At 46.4% G+C, this 18,347-nt stretch overlaps 1 protein-coding gene across 2 annotated transcripts in view; it reads left to right on the top strand.

Annotated features, from left to right (window-relative positions):
* The window catches only part of LOC147668346 (sialate O-acetylesterase-like), a 615,033-nt gene that overhangs the window by 130,809 nt on the left and 465,877 nt on the right, over positions 1-18,347 (top strand). For both annotated transcript variants that reach the window (XM_086948579.1, XM_086948580.1), the window contains exon 2: positions 1,400-1,561. In XM_086948579.1, coding sequence (XP_086804705.1) covers positions 1,400-1,561 — 162 coding nt within the window. The remainder of the gene's footprint in view (positions 1-1,399; positions 1,562-18,347) is intronic.

The following is an 18,347-nucleotide window of genomic DNA, read 5'->3' as shown; positions in this document are numbered from 1 at the left end:
AAGGAAGTGTCTCCTAAGGAGCACAGAAAGAAAGGAAGGCAATGGCACTGTGTTCTAGAATGATGTACGACCCTGTAACTAGTTGTACAGACTACAGTTTGTCAGTACCTATCAGAGATGCACACACAACACATTCATGCATTAGCAGAGAAGTGTGTGAAAAGGCACCACAAGAAAGAGATGTCAATTTAAGGAGTTGAATGTAAAATGGAGACTACACAAGAGCCATGCAACACCCCTCCCCGTTCAAAAGCAAGGGCAGATTTTGGTTCTCTTCTTGATGGATGTCATTTGTTGGTCAACATGGAAGATTACTTCAAATTCCCAGATCTTTATAATGGGAAGTCCCCGTCAGCAGATGATTTGCTACCAAAGTTAGAGAAACTTATGGTCATTCATACATTTTTGAGAGTGAAGAAGGGACAGTGGAACCCTTCTTCAGATTCAGGACATTGCTGACTACCTTGCAACGCTGGGTGTCTGCCAACATAAAATAATGGCCCGGCGGCACTGTGCGGTGTGAGACTCGAAGTAGATCCGAAGGGAGTTTGATGTCACCCACAGGTGATGGGGTGAGAAAATACTAATAGGAGGGACTCCTCAAATCATTAAGATGTCACTCAATGGCTTTTATGGTTTTAAATGCAAAGTATTAATTTGCAAATTTATTCACTCCTGCTACTGTTGGGACGGGTGTGGCCACTTTAGCAAATTAAATGCTTGCATTTTAATTGTAAAATGTTTGCAATTATCCTGGATTTTTAGGGGGGCAATGGGAACAACAAAGCGAGCCAAGGGTGGGTGACCCGACTTTTTCACCCTCAGTTAGCTCCGCCTCCGCTGACCTGTCATGTTTGGTGCGGCCGTAGTGGAGTGAGCATTTTACAGGGTAACCTATTTTAACCGTGAATAAGAAAACAACGTAATTTTTCCACATACTAGAGTGAAGAAAGTGCCATGCACTTCAATAAAAATGTGTAAATCAAGTTAAGGTGATTTCCTGTTCTGCAAAATTCATGTGCACTTAATCAGACTAAACAGTAGTACTTTCTGGAAAATAATGCATAACAATACTTACAGTTTACAGTTATAATGTTTTAATGTATACTTGTATGTCTATTTAAGGGATACTTATATGTCAATTTAAACATGGTTTTGTTCAGTGTTTATGAAATAGAGTGGTCAATAATAGCTCTCATTAAAAAATGAATTCCGTGTAGGCTTTTATGTTTATGTGAACCTTTCTCCCCGCACTGTATAGAGCATTGTCACCGTGGTCAAAGGGCATTCAGGATAAGCAAAGGACCAGTTCTCGAATGTTTAAATCGGACCTTGCAGTTTTATATAGCCTGTGTGTAACGCTTCTCATTAATTCACGATGGTTATTTTGTTTTCCTAGATGCTGCATTTAATTTTGCATCGTACTATGCAGATCACATGGTTCTACAAAAGGCCCCAGCAAAAGCAATCATCTGGGGCTATGGTGACGTTGGAGCTTCTGTGACTGTGAGCATTTACAGAAACAATGATGGACTGATGAAGAAAACCGTACAGGTCGGAGGTGCGTACATTCTAAACTGTTTTCCACTGTAGGATTTATAAAATTGCCAAGATTTGACACAATTGCTACCTGTGCATCCATGTATATTTGTGTGCATGGATGTGTGTTTAAAAAAATGTGTAACATGTGAGTATCGGAAAACATTTGAAAACAAAGACATTCCAAGGGTGAGCCCTGCTCTAGCTCCTTGAAGCAAGACAAAGAATGACTCCACACACGCCCGGTTGTTATCTGTTGGCACTGCCATTCATGCAAGTCCCTTGAAGAGCACACTCTGCCCGAACACCTCAAGATGGCAGGGGTAGCAATCAGTTCATTTTCTAGCAGTGTTAGTGAGTGTATCGGGGCAGGCGCCAACTCAGAATTCTTAAACGTTTGAAAATACCTCATGCAGCACCCGGTTCCGAGGCCTCCGTCTAAGCCCCATTGAATAGGAGGTCAACTATGAGAGAGCATTGAAGCCTACCAACCAGACCCCAGTACCAGTGTTCTTACCCATTAGAAAAAATGTGTCCAATTGGATGTCCCCAATTGGCAAGCACTGATTTACTGCAAGTCCCTAGTATATGGTACCCAAGGCTTGTAAGGTATAGTGTCCATCCAGGGGGTGCAATTCTGATTTTGCGACCCTGTATGTGATAAAGTACAAAATGGCTCCCATCCTGCCACTGCAGACTCAAAGGGCAGTGGTAACACTGCCAGTTCGACTTTGCCATTACCATTAATGGCAAAGTCACTCTTTTCCTTGACAACATATGTAAATCTCCCCTAAGGAAGGACTATAGAGCCCTGAGGCAGGGAGATGTATATTATTAAGTAGAACATGTATGTTTATATATGTCTTAATGGCAGCACTTCTAAATTGTCGTTTTGCTGTGGAAAGGCTAGTGCCCCATTGACTAACACAGGCTTACCCTCAGCCTGGCTAACTTATGAATGGGACTACCTAGCTGAGTACTGTAAGGTATCAATGTAATCATGGCATTAAACCCCACCTTATGGCCAGGCTGAATTTAATGCCTCTATTAAAGACATGCAACTTTTAAAAAGTTGACGCTCTGTGCCCCGGATGTCCATTGGCCTCACACAGGCACTGTCCAACAGACAGCATTCTGCCCACCTGGGGAGTAGTGTGAACAACTACCAGGTTTACAAACAATAGCAGCCTGCTGCAGGGTAAGGTGTTACCTCCCCTTTTCAGAAAGCCACTTAAGGTGTTAGCTCAAAAGGCGAGCTTCAAAGTCGAAGTCGCCTTTGGTGGGCAGATGGCGATCACACTCCTGACGGCACACTACTGGCAGATTGCTCTGACTGAGCTGGCCAAAGAGAGGTTAGCATTCTCGGCCCCAGAGGCCACTTTCTATTTCAGGTGATGCCCTTTGGCGCAAAGAATGCCCCTTACTACCTTCCAGAAGTTGGTTAACAGGGTCTTGGCTGGTAAGGAGGCCTTTTGTGCTGCCACTTACTTACTTAGACAACATCGCCCTCTACAGCTCCAGCTGGGAGGAACACCTGCACACCTCCAAAAGGTGCTTCAGGCCCAGCAGCAGGCAGGCCTGATGATCAAGGCCAGTAAGTGCCAGATTGAGCAGGATTCTGTGGTGTACCTGGGTCCCCTGGTAGGTAAGGGCAAGGTGCAGCCTCTCCAGGCCAAGATTGAAACTATCATGGCCTGGCAACTATCTAAAACCCAGACAGAAGTGGGAGCCTTCCTAGGCCTTACAGGCGGCTACTGAATATTTTTTAACGGTTATGGCACCATTGTTTGCCCTTCTATCTGAACTGACATCCAATAAGCAGCCCAGACTGGTGATCTGGGCAGAGGTTTTTCAGAAAGCCTTGCTTACCCTTAAAGAAGCCATGTTTACTCCAAGCACCTGATTTCGCCAATCAATTAATTGTACAGACGAACGCTTCAAAGCACGGCAAAGGGGCAATCAGCACAACTGAATGAGGAGGACCTATATCAACTGGCAGCCTTCATTAGTAGGAGGCTACTTCCTTAGAATCAGAGGTGGAGTGCAATTAGGAGAGAAGCTTTTGCTGTAGTCTGGGCACTGAGGAAATTGAGACCATACCTGTTTGGGACTCACTTCCTGGTTCAGGCAAATCACAGGCCCCTCGGATGGTTCTTGCAGATGTGGGGTGAAAATCCCAAACCGTTTGAGCTGGCCAATCTCCCTACAGGGAATGGATTTTATGGTGGAGCACCGCCCAGGATCAGGATCAGACCACGCCAAACCTGATTGTCACTCCAGGTTCTTCTGCCTCTCAAGGGGTTCTGTAGCTTTCCCCACTTTCAGCTGGGGGAACGCATGTTAGACCTGATAGTCTTAGGGTGGTCTTCGCTCCATGTTTTTGCCCGCCTCCCTCCATTTTTTTCATCTTGTTTTTGCTGGTATTAGGACTCTAGCACTGGTTAGCAGTCGTAAAGTGCTTGTGCTCTCTTCCCTAAACGTGGCAAGATTGGTTAATTCCCAATTGGCATATTTCATTTATTAGTAAGACCCTGTTAAAGGGGTACCCCCTTTACCCAGGATTTGTAAATTAAATGCTACTAGTGGGCCTGCAGCACTGATTGTGCCACCCACTTAAGTAGACCTTTAACTATGTTTTAGGCCTGCCATTGCAGAGCCTATGTGTGCAGTTTACACTGCCATGTCAACCTGGCAACACAACCCCTTTGCCAAGCCCAAAGCTTCCCTTTTTATTATACATGTGTCACTCCTAAGGTAGGCAATGGATAACCCAGAGGACAAGGTGCAATGTATTTAGAAGGCAAGACGTATTTTTAAGTGTTACATCTCCTGGTAGTGAAAGTCTTACATTTATTTTTCACTACTTCAAGGCCTACCTCTCCCATAGGATAACATTCCAATTATCGTATTACATTTTTTAAGGATAATTTCCAATTGGGAAGAGAGAAGACCTCCAAGCCCAGTGTCTCTGAAACCACAATTTAAAATCACAACTTATGGTGAAGTCCGATTTTAAATTGCAATTCTGAACATGCTACTTTTTGAAAGGTTGCGTTTTCTTACTTTAACAATTTGGTGCCTATTGGCTGGCTATACTCATTTGTCTGGGGTGGATTACATCTGGGATTTGTGTATTTCCCCTAGACAGCCACAAACAATGAGAGCTTAGGTGTGACGTGATGGGCCATCCTGAGGAGTTGGACCCAGCCTCACTTAAACCTGAATAGGTTCTGTCTTCTCCCCACACAAAGGGTTGCATACCCCCCTTTAGTGAGTCTCAAGCCAGGGCCAGAAAGGCAGGACCTCAGTGCACTTCAAATGGCCTGTCTTTGATGTCTGTCACCACATCAAAGGTCCAACTGGGTATAAGTCCTGGACCTCTGACACCAACACTTCAGCACACTTCTGGACCTGTGACTATTCTGCCAGTAAGAAGGACTTTTGTGCTGCTGAAGGACTGACACTCTGCTAAACTACTGATTTGCTGGACCTCTGTCTTGCTTTGCTGCCCTGGTGCCTGCCTTTCCTCTGCCTGGATAAAAGGGACTGGACCTGCATCACTTGAACCCAGAGTGACTCCAAGGGCCGGCTGCCTGGCCTCCTGATATGAAGTCTTGAGGATATAAAAGACTTCCAACTACATTCCCTCTACACCCAGACACTTTCATCTAGGAGTTTGCCCTGCCAAGTGGTGTGAGCCCTGTCGTGGACGCTTGGAAAGGCTTAAGATGTCTTCTTGAGCAGAAGAAACACGTCCTCTGCCAAACCGACTCATTGCTGTGACTGCAAGAATCAAACTGACGCATCGCCGCAGCTGTGTCGATCAGAAGTGATGCATCGCCTCGGTGGTGTGGATCGGAACCGACTCATTGCCAGTGCTGCGTGGATAGGACCTAATGCATTGGCTTCGGAACCACCACTGTGTGATACTTTTCATGGCGCAAGGTCCTCGCATCTGCATCGATGTCAGCCTCGACACCGCTGCTGAACCTCTGCATTGCAACTTCCCCACTCGTCGGAGTCAATGCATCGCCTTGACTTCCCAAAGCATCCTCAACACAGATCTTTGCATCACAAGTCGCGTTGATAGGATCCTTGACATTGATGCCTCAGGATCTCAGCACTGCAGCCTCGCTGCATCTTGGAACTGACACATCTCCTCAGCTGCTCGACACATGTCCACTTAAATCCACGCAACGTGCCGCTGTTAGGGAAATGTAGTCAGTCCTGTTTCTGTGACCATGGGCCACCATCACATGACCTGGGGCTGGGTATATATTGGTGTCCTTTTTCCATGCTCATTGCTCGATATCGCCAACGTTGTGGCCTTGTTATCCAGCTTGAGGTTCTGCAGTATTGGAGTTCTGTTGTCTTCACTCCGCTTAGTTTCCCACGGGCTCGTGGGGAATTCCAGTCCGCTTTTGTGATTCCCTGTTCCTCCCTGTTCCTCCCTGTTGTTTTTCGCTGTTTCTGACCCTTGTCCGTGAGTAGTTAGTCAGTTTCCTCCCCTTCCCCCTTTATCCGTTTTTTCCCGTGTTTTCTACTACTCGTACTTTTGCTCCTTACCCCTTTTAGCCTTTTTTGGTTTGGTTCCTTCCTTCTTGTGCCGGTATATTTATTTTTGTGTGTCACTTTCCCAGAAGCGGGGGCTCCCGTTCTGCTTTCCGGCGATTTTGCGCGCTGCTCGTTTTTCCATCGGCAGCCGCGCAGGAAGACGTCTAGGCTTAGGCGCCTGTCCACATCGTTGTGTACACGGAAGTGACGTTTTGGGTCATTCCGCTGTTTGCACAGGACGCTGTGTAAACACGGAACGCTGGCGCTTGGCAGGAAGAGTAATAGCCATTTCCCTTGGACCCTTTTTTAAACCATAACTCTCATATAAGGGGTTTTTTGTAGCTGGCATTCTGTATCTTGTTCCCAGCTTTCTTTTTCCCCTTTATTTTGCACGGTGCCGTTTATGCACCTTTAGTGCTTGCAGGACATCTTTTATTTTGTTGCCCCTGACTGGGTTTATATCTCCCTGGAGCATTACATCAGAGGAGAATCCAGTGCCTCCACGAAGCTAAACCTGCACTTACCACTGGTAAGGAGAAGGAAGGGGTTGGTGTATGATGTTTTGGTGGACCATGGCCATAAATGAATAGACTGTATTTATACTGTTCTTGAGGGACATTCTTTTCCTTTACCACAGGTGCGGAAGCGTGAAGGAGGGAGCCGTGTCCTGCAATACTACAGGGTGGGAGACTTGGTGTCTCGTATCAAACCACCCTCTTTTCGGGTTCACTGGAGGGCTCACTGTGGATTCTAACCAGTGGGCTTCCTGTGGATACGGGAAGGGGACTGGTGCATGCTTCGCTCCTGCAGTGCTTGGGCGGGCTGAGTTGGGCCCAACAGAATATCGAGCCCACGTATTTAGCACTGCCTGAGCGAACATGGACGTGGATGGGAATGCGGTGGGTGAGGGCCCAGGAGGTCCCTCATTACAAGACATTATGGGGGCCTTGCAGACCTTACAGTCACAGGTCCAAGATCTGCAGCAGGAAAATACGGGATTAAAACAGGAATTAGTGGCCGTCAGGGCGAGGGAGCAGTTACATCAAAGGGGAACCTCTTCCATTATTCACCCTGCGACCTTTCAGTATGGCGGAGGGGCGGGTCAGGGGGTAACGGGAGGTAGCAGTTCCAGCAACCCCATTAACGTTACAGTGTCTTCTCCGGTCGCAGTGCCACTAGCTGCTCCCGAGAGATTTACGGGAGATAGTGAGAAATTTGGGATGTTTATGACCCAGTGCCAGCTACATTTCATGTGTAGACCAAGTGCCTTCCCTGATGATTCCGCAAAAGTGGCCTTTACAATCTCCTATTTGGCTGGCAATGCTGCTCAATGGGCTATACCCTTGGTAGATAATGATGATCGGGTATTATATAATTATGACGCATTTAAAGAACTGATGCGGGGACTGTTTGCCAAGCATGCGTTCATGCAGGCGAGCGATGCAGAGTTGATGAAGCTCCGGCAGGGCAGACAGGATTTGTTGTCCTATATTGCATCCTTTAACAGACTGATTTCTGAGACCCATTGGCCCACTGAAAAGAGAACATCAATATTCTACCAGGGTCTCTGTGAAGAACTAAAGGACATTGTGTCACAAGTGGTTGATCCACCGGAGGATTGTTCAGCGTTTATCGATCTGGTGGTTAAATTGAACCATAGGGTCTCTGAGAGGCGGGGTGAGCGGAGCAGGTTTCAGGCTATCAGAGGTAGTTACGCAAAGGCCGAGGTAAAGAGTACAGGGGACAACAAGGTGGCTCCTGAACCCATGGAATTGGGCGGGGTACGAGGTCCTTTGACGCCTGAGGAGAAGAAGAGAAGGAGGGAGAATAACCTGTGCTTGTATTGTGGACAAGGGGGCCATTTCGCCAGGGAATGTCCGGTGAAGCCCTCTGGTGGGGGATTCGGCAAGAAGGTGGCTTGTGTTCAGATAGGACATAGGTCAGCTGAAGTTGGTGGTCAACAGTATGAGGTGGTCGGATCGGTAGATCAAGCACCTAGACATTTTGTTATTCATGCACAGTTACTGTTGCGGACTCAGGAATGTGTTGCAGTGTCGGTGTTGTTGGATTCAGGTGCCACTGGCAATTTTATGGATATCACCATGGCAGATAAACTGGGGGTTCCATGGCAGTTGAAAGAACGACCTGAGCCTGTAAGGGCTATTGATGGCACCGAGTTGACATCAGGGTGTATTACTCGCCGGACTGCACCCTTGGGTTTATCATGTGAGAACGGGCATTCTGAGATGGTGGTTTTCGACTTAATTGATGCCCCTTCGTTTGGTCTGGTGTTGGGGGTGCCATGGCTGCAGAAGCACAATCCTAGGATTGATTGGGTGAGGAGGTTGGTTACACTAGATTCAGTACACTGTTTGAAGCATTGTTATGCTGTAGCGGGGGCTCAGATCGATCCCTTGGTTTGTGCTGTAATGGATGTGGGAACTGTCCCTTCCCAGTACTCGGAGTTTAAAGACGTTTTTGATAAGACGAATGCTCAGGAACTTCCCCCGAACAGGGCTTATGATTGTAAGATCGATCTGGTACCGGGGATCTCCTTGCCTTGTAGCCGGGTGTACGCGTTGTCGGAACCTGAGGAGGTACATTTGAAGGAATACATCGATGAGATGTTGAGACTTGGGTTTATTCGTCCATCCTCTTCCCCTTGTTCCTCGGCTATTTTCTTCATTCCTAAGAAGGAAGGGACCCTCAGGGCGTGTGTAGATTATAGGATCTTGAATGCTGCCACAGTGAAGAATAGGTACCCTCTTCCACTCATCTCCGTGTTGTTAGATCAGCTCCGCAAGGCTACCGTGTTCACTAAGTTGGACCTGCGGGGAGCCTATCATTTGATAAGGATGAGACCCGGAGATGAGTGGAAGACGGCTTTTAGGACCAAGTATGGTCTTTATGAATATACTGTAATGCCGTTCGGCCTGTGCAACGCGCCGGCGGCGTTCCAGTTCTTCATTAATGAGGTGCTCAGTGAATTCCTGGATCGCACGGTTATCGTCTATTTGGATGATATATTGGTGTTTTCAGAGACGAGGGCAGAGCATTCAGAACATGTTCTTCAGGTGTTACGGACCCTTCGGGAGCACCATCTATACGCCAAGCTAGAGAAATGCCAGTTTGACACTCATGAGGTAGAGTTCCTTGGGTTCATCATTACAGCGCAGGGAATACGAATGGATCCAGGGAAGATAAAGGCCATTATGACCTGGCCTGTGCCTACCTCTGTGAAACAGATCCAGGTACTCCTGGGTTTCGCCAATTTCTATCGGCGTTTCATTTCGCATTTCTCTGAGGTGGTATCACCAATGACTCGCCTGTTACGGAAGGGTGTTCCTTTTGAGTGGACCACTGAGACGCAGACTGCTTTTCACTCATTATTGGAGCATTTTACATCAGCCCCCGTGTTAGTACATCCTGATCCTGCCCTGCCGTTCTTCGTGGAGACCGATGCATCCATGTGTGCAGTGGGTGGGGTGTTGTCCCAGCGCGACGAATCCACCGGCCATATGCACCCAATAGCTTTCTTTTCAAAGACCTTGTTGCCAGCTGAAAGGAACTATACAGTGGCCGAACGAGAATTGCTAGCGGTCAAGTTGGCTTTCGAGGAATGGCGACACTATTTGTGGGGCGCCAGACACGTCATTACCATCTATACAGATCATAAAAACCTCGAATTCTTTCGTTCCGCTAGGGCACTGACGCCTCGCCAGATGCGGTGGGTACTATTCTTCAATGAGTACGATTTTGTCATCACCTATAGACCAGCGGCCCAACAGGTGAAGTCTGACGCTCTTTCCCGAATACATAATGAATCCAAAGGGGAAGAACCTGTGACAGAGAATAGAGCTATGATAGAGGGTACACGGATTGTAGGGGCAACAGAGATGGATGAATTTCCTGTTCTGGTAAAGGAGCGACTGAAGCTTCTTGATCTAAGCTCTTTGCTGTCTATGCCCGAGATAAAAGAAAAGGAGGGGTTGTTATATCATGGGGACAGAATGGTAATCCCTCCCTCCTTAAAGGATGAGGTTTTGGAGTGGTGCCATTCATCGGCACTGGTGGCTCATCCTGGGATGAGAAAGACAAGAGAGCTGTGTGAACGGTGGTTTTGGTGGGATTCCATGATCAAGGACATCCAGGGATATGTGACATCTTGCCCTGTATGTGCCATTAATAAACCATCGCACTGTAAGCCCTTTGGGCTCTTGTGCCCTTTGGAGGTACCGCCATCCCCCTGGCATACCATAAGTATGGATTTTGTAACGGAATTACCATTGACATCAGGATACACAGCCATATTGGTGGTGGTGGATTTATTCACCAAAATGGCACATTTTATACCGCTGCGTAAGATTCCAACGGCAAAGGAAATGTCAATGGTCTTTATGACCTCTGTTGTACGTTTACATGGGTTGCCGGAGGTGATAATATCAGACCGAGGGGCGCAATTTATATCTCATTTCTGGTCCGAGTTATGTCTGGTTTTGAAAACAGAAATACGTTTGTCATCGGCATACCATCCTCAGTCCGATGGACAGACAGAGAGAACTAATCAGACAATGGAACAGTATCTGAGATGTTTGATTACCTCTTTATCATGTGACTGGGTGACAGCTCTGCCCATCGCTGAGTTTGCATACAATAACAGCTTACACTCGGCTTTGGGCATGACCCCATTCTATTGTTCACTTGGGTATCACCCTAGGGCAGTGGCCATTCAACCTACGGGACGCATGCCAGCAATAGATGGGATTTGTAAGCAATTGAGTGACATTTGGGGTTTGGCCCGGGAGAGTCTGGTGGAGGCCAAGGCTACCATGAAGGCACAAGCGGATAAACATCGGGTCCCAGCGCCCCCATATCAGGTGGGCGACTTGGTGTGGTTGGCATCCCGTAATCTGAGGTTACAAGGGTCCCGTAAATTGCAGCCCAGATACGTAGGTCCCTTTCCAATAATTCAGGTCATTAACCCAGTAGCAATGAAGTTGGAGTTACCACAGGACTATGGGGTCCATCCAGTGTTCCATGCCTCACTATTGAAACCATATACACCTTCTGCACAGGAGTTGCCCCCACCTCCTCCTTTGACGATTAATGGTCAGGAGGAATTTGAGGTGAATGCCATCTGTGACTCCAAGCGGGTTAAAGGTCATCTTTATTATTTGATTGACTGGAAGGGATATAAACAGGAAGATAGGACTTGGGAGCCAGCTGGAGACGTTCATGCCCCTCGATTGGTCCGAATGTTCCATAGACAGCACCCCTTGAAGCCCCGTCCCGTGGGAAGGGTTGTAAGGGGGGGGTACTGTTAGGGAAATGTAGTCAGTCCTGTTTCTGTGACCATGGGCCACCATCACATGACCTGGGGCTGGGTATATATTGGTGTCCTTTTTCCATGCTCATTGCTCGATATCGCCAACGTTGTGGCCTTGTTATCCAGCTTGAGGTTCTGCAGTATTGGAGTTCTGTTGTCTTCACTCCGCTTAGTTTCCCACGGGCTCGTGGGGAATTCCAGTCCGCTTTTGTGATTCCCTGTTCCTCCCTGTTCCTCCCTGTTGTTTTTCGCTGTTTCTGACCCTTGTCCGTGAGTAGTTAGTCAGTTTCCTCCCCTTCCCCCTTTATCCGTTTTTTCCCGTGTTTTCTACTACTCGTACTTTTGCTCCTTACCCCTTTTAGCCTTTTTTGGTTTGGTTCCTTCCTTCTTGTGCCGGTATATTTATTTTTGTGTGTCACTTTCCCAGAAGCGGGGGCTCCCGTTCTGCTTTCCGGCGATTTTGCGCGCTGCTCGTTTTTCCATCGGCAGCCGCGCAGGAAGACGTCTAGGCTTAGGCGCCTGTCCACATCGTTGTGTACACGGAAGTGACGTTTTGGGTCATTCCGCTGTTTGCACAGGACGCTGTGTAAACACGGAACGCTGGCGCTTGGCAGGAAGAGTAATAGCCATTTCCCTTGGACCCTTTTTTAAACCATAACTCTCATATAAGGGGTTTTTTGTAGCTGGCATTCTGTATCTTGTTCCCAGCTTTCTTTTTCCCCTTTATTTTGCACGGTGCCGTTTATGCACCTTTAGTGCTTGCAGGACATCTTTTATTTTGTTGCCCCTGACTGGGTTTATATCTCCCTGGAGCATTACATCAGAGGAGAATCCAGTGCCTCCACGAAGCTAAACCTGCACTTACCACTGGTAAGGAGAAGGAAGGGGTTGGTGTATGATGTTTTGGTGGACCATGGCCATAAATGAATAGACTGTATTTATACTGTTCTTGAGGGACATTCTTTTCCTTTACCACAGGTGCGGAAGCGTGAAGGAGGGAGCCGTGTCCTGCAATACTACAGGGTGGGAGACTTGGTGTCTCGTATCAAACCACCCTCTTTTCGGGTTCACTGGAGGGCTCACTGTGGATTCTAACCAGTGGGCTTCCTGTGGATACGGGAAGGGGACTGGTGCATGCTTCGCTCCTGCAGTGCTTGGGCGGGCTGAGTTGGGCCCAACAGCCGCAACCTCACGTTAAGGTGCTTTTTTTCAGTGAGTCTAATTGGGTCCCTGAAAACAGCGTGTGCTAAATCTCAGTCAGTCTGAATTTTTACTTTGTCCCAGCCCAGCGCATTCAGATAGCCCATTTTAGTGATTTATACTTAATGCAATTTTCTCTCAAACCCTTTAAAATCAATATCTCAATTTACTCTTTGGATTTTTGTTGTTTTGGTCCTGTTTTATTTATTAAAGTCAGAACTATTTTTCTAACTTGGTGTGGTATCTTTTTTTATGTGGTGTTTTCACTGTTTTACTGTTTTAAGTGTTTCATAAATATTTTATACACAGCGTGTAAATTAAGCCTGACTGCTCCGTGCCAAGTTACCAGAGGGTGATCAATGATTACTTTAGGATTTGTTTGACACTTACGTTGACTGGGATTGTGGTTGCTATTTGACTAAGGTTGAGACCCTAGTAAACCAAGAACCTAATTTCTAACAATATTCTTTCTTAAATTGTAAATCCTCCTGAAGACTTTTTAGAGTTCATAGAACTAGTGGTGGAAATATATCATCGCCTAGGAGAAAGGAAAGGCAAGAAGTCAAGAAATGACAACCCTAGGATTCTGTTTTTCCAAGGCAAAAAGAAGGACATGGTTGAGACAAAGCTCTCTGAAGAATTCCATCCCTTGCAAATCCGAAGAGTTCAAAGTCCTCAGCCAAGGAGGAAAAGGAAAAAGACACAGACAAAATCTTTCTTTATTGTGGAAAAGGGAATTTTGTGTGAGAATGCCCAATAAAACCAAAGACCCCAAGAAGACTGCGGCTTTGGTAGACCACTCAGACGCAGTGTCGGAAAACTAAAGAGCTGAATAAGGGACAGGATCAGCTCTTCGACTACACCTGTTTCTTTGGTCCCAAACCACCTCGCTGTTATGGCCATCCATATTCCCAAACATTGCAGCAACCTTGGTGAAAACTAATCAGATAAGTAGAGTTCTTCCAATTCTACATGATTCTCGGGTCACAGGGAATTTCCTGGACATATCCTTGGCTAATGCCCTGGGAATTCCGTTCTTGCAGAAACAACAACCAGAACCAGTGAGAGCTACTGATGGGCTCACACTTATCATCCAGATCAATCTCCTTTCACACAAAACCTGTGAACTTCATTAGTGATAACGGTCATTCCAAAAGTATCAGTTTCAACTTAATTGACACCTCTATTTTTGGAGCAATCTTAGTAGAGCCTTGGCTACAGCAAACAATCCTAAAATAGAATGGGCGGCAAGAACTGTAACCCTGGACTGGGTTACTCTGACTTGCAAAGCTTCTCTGGAACAGAGTCCTTAAATCCTCCCCAGCCAGTAACCAGAGTATTCTGTTGTCTTCAACAAAGTGAAAGCCACTACGTTGCTGCCATATCATAGTTTTACTGCTGGATCGAACTGGTACCTGGCACCACGCTACCCTTTAGCAGGATGTATGCTCTTTTTAAGCTTGAAAAAAGACATCTTGAGGAACTGCTATCTTGCAGGTTTATTCATCACTCTACCTCACCAGTCTCCTCCCCTGTGTTTTTTTTCTAAACAAAAATGGGGAGCTTCATGCATGCATCGTTTATATTGACGATATTTTGATCTGCCCTTAAACTGAACAATAGCAGTCTTACAAAAATTGCAAGAACATCATGTTTGCCAAGCTGGATAATTGCGTCTTCCACCCTTACCAGGTAGATATTTTAGGCTTTGTAAAAACTCATATGGCAATTCATATAGACACAAGGAAGGTACAAGCAATTCTAAAATGGTGAAAGTCTACATGTGTCAAAGATTTACAAACTTTGATTGGATTTGCCAATTTCTATTGACGCTTCATCACTCACTTCTCTGAAGTTGCAGCCCCAGTCAAAGCATTGTTAAAGAAAGGAGTTCCCTTTCACCGGACTACAAATGCTAACCAAGCATTTGCCTAGTCTGATTCACTTCTGCTGTGGTATTACAACACCCTAATTGCAGTCAGCCCTACTTTGTTGAAGCTGATGCCGCTGAATACGCTGTAAGCGGGTGCTTACTTAAAGAGATGAAGAATAAGGCCAGATGCATCCTATAGCCTATTTTGCCAAAAACAAATCCTCCTGGCAGAGCAAAATGGTACAATAACAGAGTGAGAGTTACTGGTTATCAAACTATCCTTTCAGGGATGGAGGCATTACCTGTTAGGGGTCACCATATCATTATGATCTATTCAGATCATAATAGCCTCCAATTCTTTCGATCAGCCAAGCACTCTCTTATCAACAAATGCGATGGGTCCCGTTTTTTGGTTAACACAATTCTGTCATAAAATATCGATCTGGAGGTAAACAATCCAAAGCTGGTGCACTATCTTGCATTTTAAAACCCACACCAGGCAAGCAAGAACAACCAAGAACGTTGCCCATCATTTCCCTAGATAGAATTATAGGTAGTTGCAAGTCAGAGTCAGGTACATTCCTAGAAGAAACGAGGAAAGCCACAAAGACTCTCGACCCTAACACTTGGTTGAAAGACTTGTCCAACTCCAGTCACAATGGTTATTTCTTCCTTTAAATTCAGATCTTCACAGATGTCCAGCCCCAACATGCTAGGTGGGAGGCCTAGTTTGGTTAGCAACTAAAAGCATACATCTAGAAGGGCCCCGAAAGCTCCAACCCAGGTACATCGAATAATTCAAGGTGATCAAAATTGTTAATCCAGTAGCCATAAAATTGGAATTACTCAAGGACTATCGGATACATCCAGTATGTCACACTTCCCTTTTGAAACCTCTTGTATCATCTTCCCACCCTGACCCCCCTCCTCATCCAATAACTATTGATAGTCAAAAGGAATATGAAGTACAGCGAATACTAGATGCCAAGGCTCCAGACTATGGGGAACATCATTTTATCTTATGGACCGGAAAGTTTACTCCCCGTCAGATAGGTCTATGGAACATGCTAATCATGTCCATGCCCCTCCACTAGTTTGACAATCTATTCACTGCAATCCTGAAAGCCTCGTCTAGTCAGTCAGCCTTTTGGGAAAGAGTGCTGCTTTGACCCGAGACTCGTTTTTCTGGGTTCCCTTCAGATCTCTAAGAGTACTCTTGAGCAGTGCATTGCCCCACGGGCAAGTCCCACCTCTCCCAACATGCCAATTGTGATTTGCACTGGCCCGCAGGCCAGGCCGTCCACCCCTAAAACATCACACTGGTTTATACCCTTCTTAAATCCCTCCCGCATGTTTTCCCACATCTGTCAGCAAAAGGGCCTCCTTCCTGTCTCTCCAAATTCCAGGTTCCTCAGTCTGAGAAGCGAGGCTCAAGATCTCAAACTCTCACAAGAGTTGGCGGCCATCTTTAGGGTGCAGCCTATATATACACCGCACCCATTTCCCCCAAGACTCACTTGGCTTTAAGTCCCAGAAGAGAGAGAGGAACTCCCAGTTGAGTTCCAGTCTTACCTGCAATCCATTCCCAACGTGCTGGCTCCCATCTCATCTCCAGCTCCTGGACTATAAAATCTTGTGAGCATCCCGGGCGCTTCTGCATTCTATATCTGCAAAAGAAAAGGAAATCAAGTGAGATTTCCTGATCTACTGTAACACGACTATGAAACCAGGTCAGTGCACGGAACCTAAAAATACATTTCTATAAAGAGCCTCAAAAAGACAATACAGGAAGTGAATTTCCATGTCTTGATTATTGAAAACTCAAGCATTGTCCAAGGAGGCAGAGAAGCATCTGCTGTTCATTGGAATAGAGACATTTGAGTCACTTCCCCTGGCACCTATCCATTTGTTTGTTTTCAGTACCCACTATTTGGAGGTAGTGACCAATAGGGCAAGGTTATACACAGTTTATGAACGGTTGAAAGCTTGACATTTGCATAGCTTCCTCAGACTAATTAGCTCTCATTTGTGTGTTGAATCTTAGAAGTGGCCTTGTTGTGTGATTCTTAAAGCCAGACCTGAGGTATACCGGACAAATCCAGAGCCAGGGACAAGATTCAACACTGCTTGCTACCAAGCTTGATCCAGAGGTCATTCAACTCCAGAAGCTGTTCTACAGCCAGTCTCTCTTGCTCTCTCTCAATCCCCTTTCCATGGGGATTAACTTCAGCACTCGCAGTAGTATTTGCGGGCTGATGGTTAGTCAGCAGGCGATCAGGAGAGTTATCTTCACTCCAGGAGAATCCGGCATTCAGGTGACTGGATCGTGACAGTGCCCACATTGTGAGAGAATTGATGGCACGTTTTCAGGGCCTGATGCACTTGGTAGAAAAGCAGGAAAAGTGAGAAGAAAGTGGTTCTCATAAGGTATTCATAAGGTATACTGGGGTGAGCAAATTCTGTATAGTGAGGCAAGGGGCCCCAGGAGAGAAATGGCCCACCAACAATACAAACAATTCCTTTTCAACCTGGCCCATGACATCCTTCTAGCTGGTCATCTGGGGCAGACCAAAATCTGGAAAATGTTGTTCAATCACTTTCATTGGCTCCAGGTGTCATACAAAGTGAACAGATTCCTTTGGTTATGTGTCACCAGTCAAGCCAGTGGCAAGACAAAGGACAAGCCAAAGGCTCCCCTAATAGCACTACCTGTAGTGGGGACAGCCTTTGAGAAACCAGGGATAGATATTATTGGTCCCCTTGACCCTCTGACCTCATCTGGGAACAGGGTCATCCTGGTGGTAGTGGACCATGCCACCAGGTACTCAGAAGCAATTCCACTTAGGACAGTCACTGCTCCTGCAGTGGCAAGAGCCGTACTTGGTATCGTCATTGGGGTGGGTTTTCCTAAGGATGTGGTTTCAGATAGAGGCACCAAATTTGTCTACTTTTCTGAAAGCAGAGTGTGAGGTATACACCTGTTACAACGCAACTTTTACAACTACCTACCATTACAACGCAACTTTTACAACGCATACCATTACAACGCATTGCGCTGGGGGGCGCTCTAGGATAGGGAATAAGTTTAATTTACTATCCAACACCTTCCCTAGTGTCCACGGGGACTGGAGTTGGAATAGTAAATTATACTTACCACTATCCAGCACCCCAAAGCGCTATGCGTTGTAATGGTATGCGTTGTAATGGTCGCGTTGTAATGGTAGGTAGTTGTAATGGTATGCGTTGTAACGTCATACATCCGAGTGTGATTTACAAGTTCACCACTCCCTACCATCCCCAAGGTAATGCACTAGTTGACAGGTTCAACAAGACCATGACCGGCTTGAGAATGGGTTTACCAGAGAAATTCAGAAGGGGTGTGTGGATGCCCTTCTTCCATGCTTACTCTTTGCCTATATGGAAGTGCCCCAGAAAGAAGTGGGCTTTGACCCATCTGAACTTCTGTTTGGTCACCATGTGAGAGGTCTACTAAGTTTGGTAAGAGATGGGAGAGCCCCATTAAAGAGCCAAAACAAGATTTGGTGCACTATGTACTAGGTCTTTGTTCCACAATGACTGAGTACCTGAAAAAGGCAAATAAGTATTTAGAGGCCAGCAGGTGCTTGCTAAGCACTGGTATGACCAGAAGCCCTCCCTGATGGAGTACAAGCTAGGACAATCGGAGTGTGCAAATGGGCAGGCTTCTATCCAGTTTTGGAGAAGCAAGGGGAAGTGACCTATTTGGTGGACTTGGGTAGCCCAAGTCACACCCACAGGGTGATCAATGTTAACTGGTTGGAGCCACAATATGACAGAACAGACATGACGGTGCTTATGGTGACATATGGCGAAACA

The sequence above is a fragment of the Lissotriton vulgaris genome, unplaced genomic scaffold, assembly GCF_964263255.1.
Source record: "Lissotriton vulgaris unplaced genomic scaffold, aLisVul1.2 SCAFFOLD_1016, whole genome shotgun sequence".
Lineage (NCBI taxonomy): Eukaryota > Metazoa > Chordata > Amphibia > Caudata > Salamandridae > Lissotriton > Lissotriton vulgaris.
This window is presented reverse-complemented; position numbering and strand designations above follow the sequence as displayed.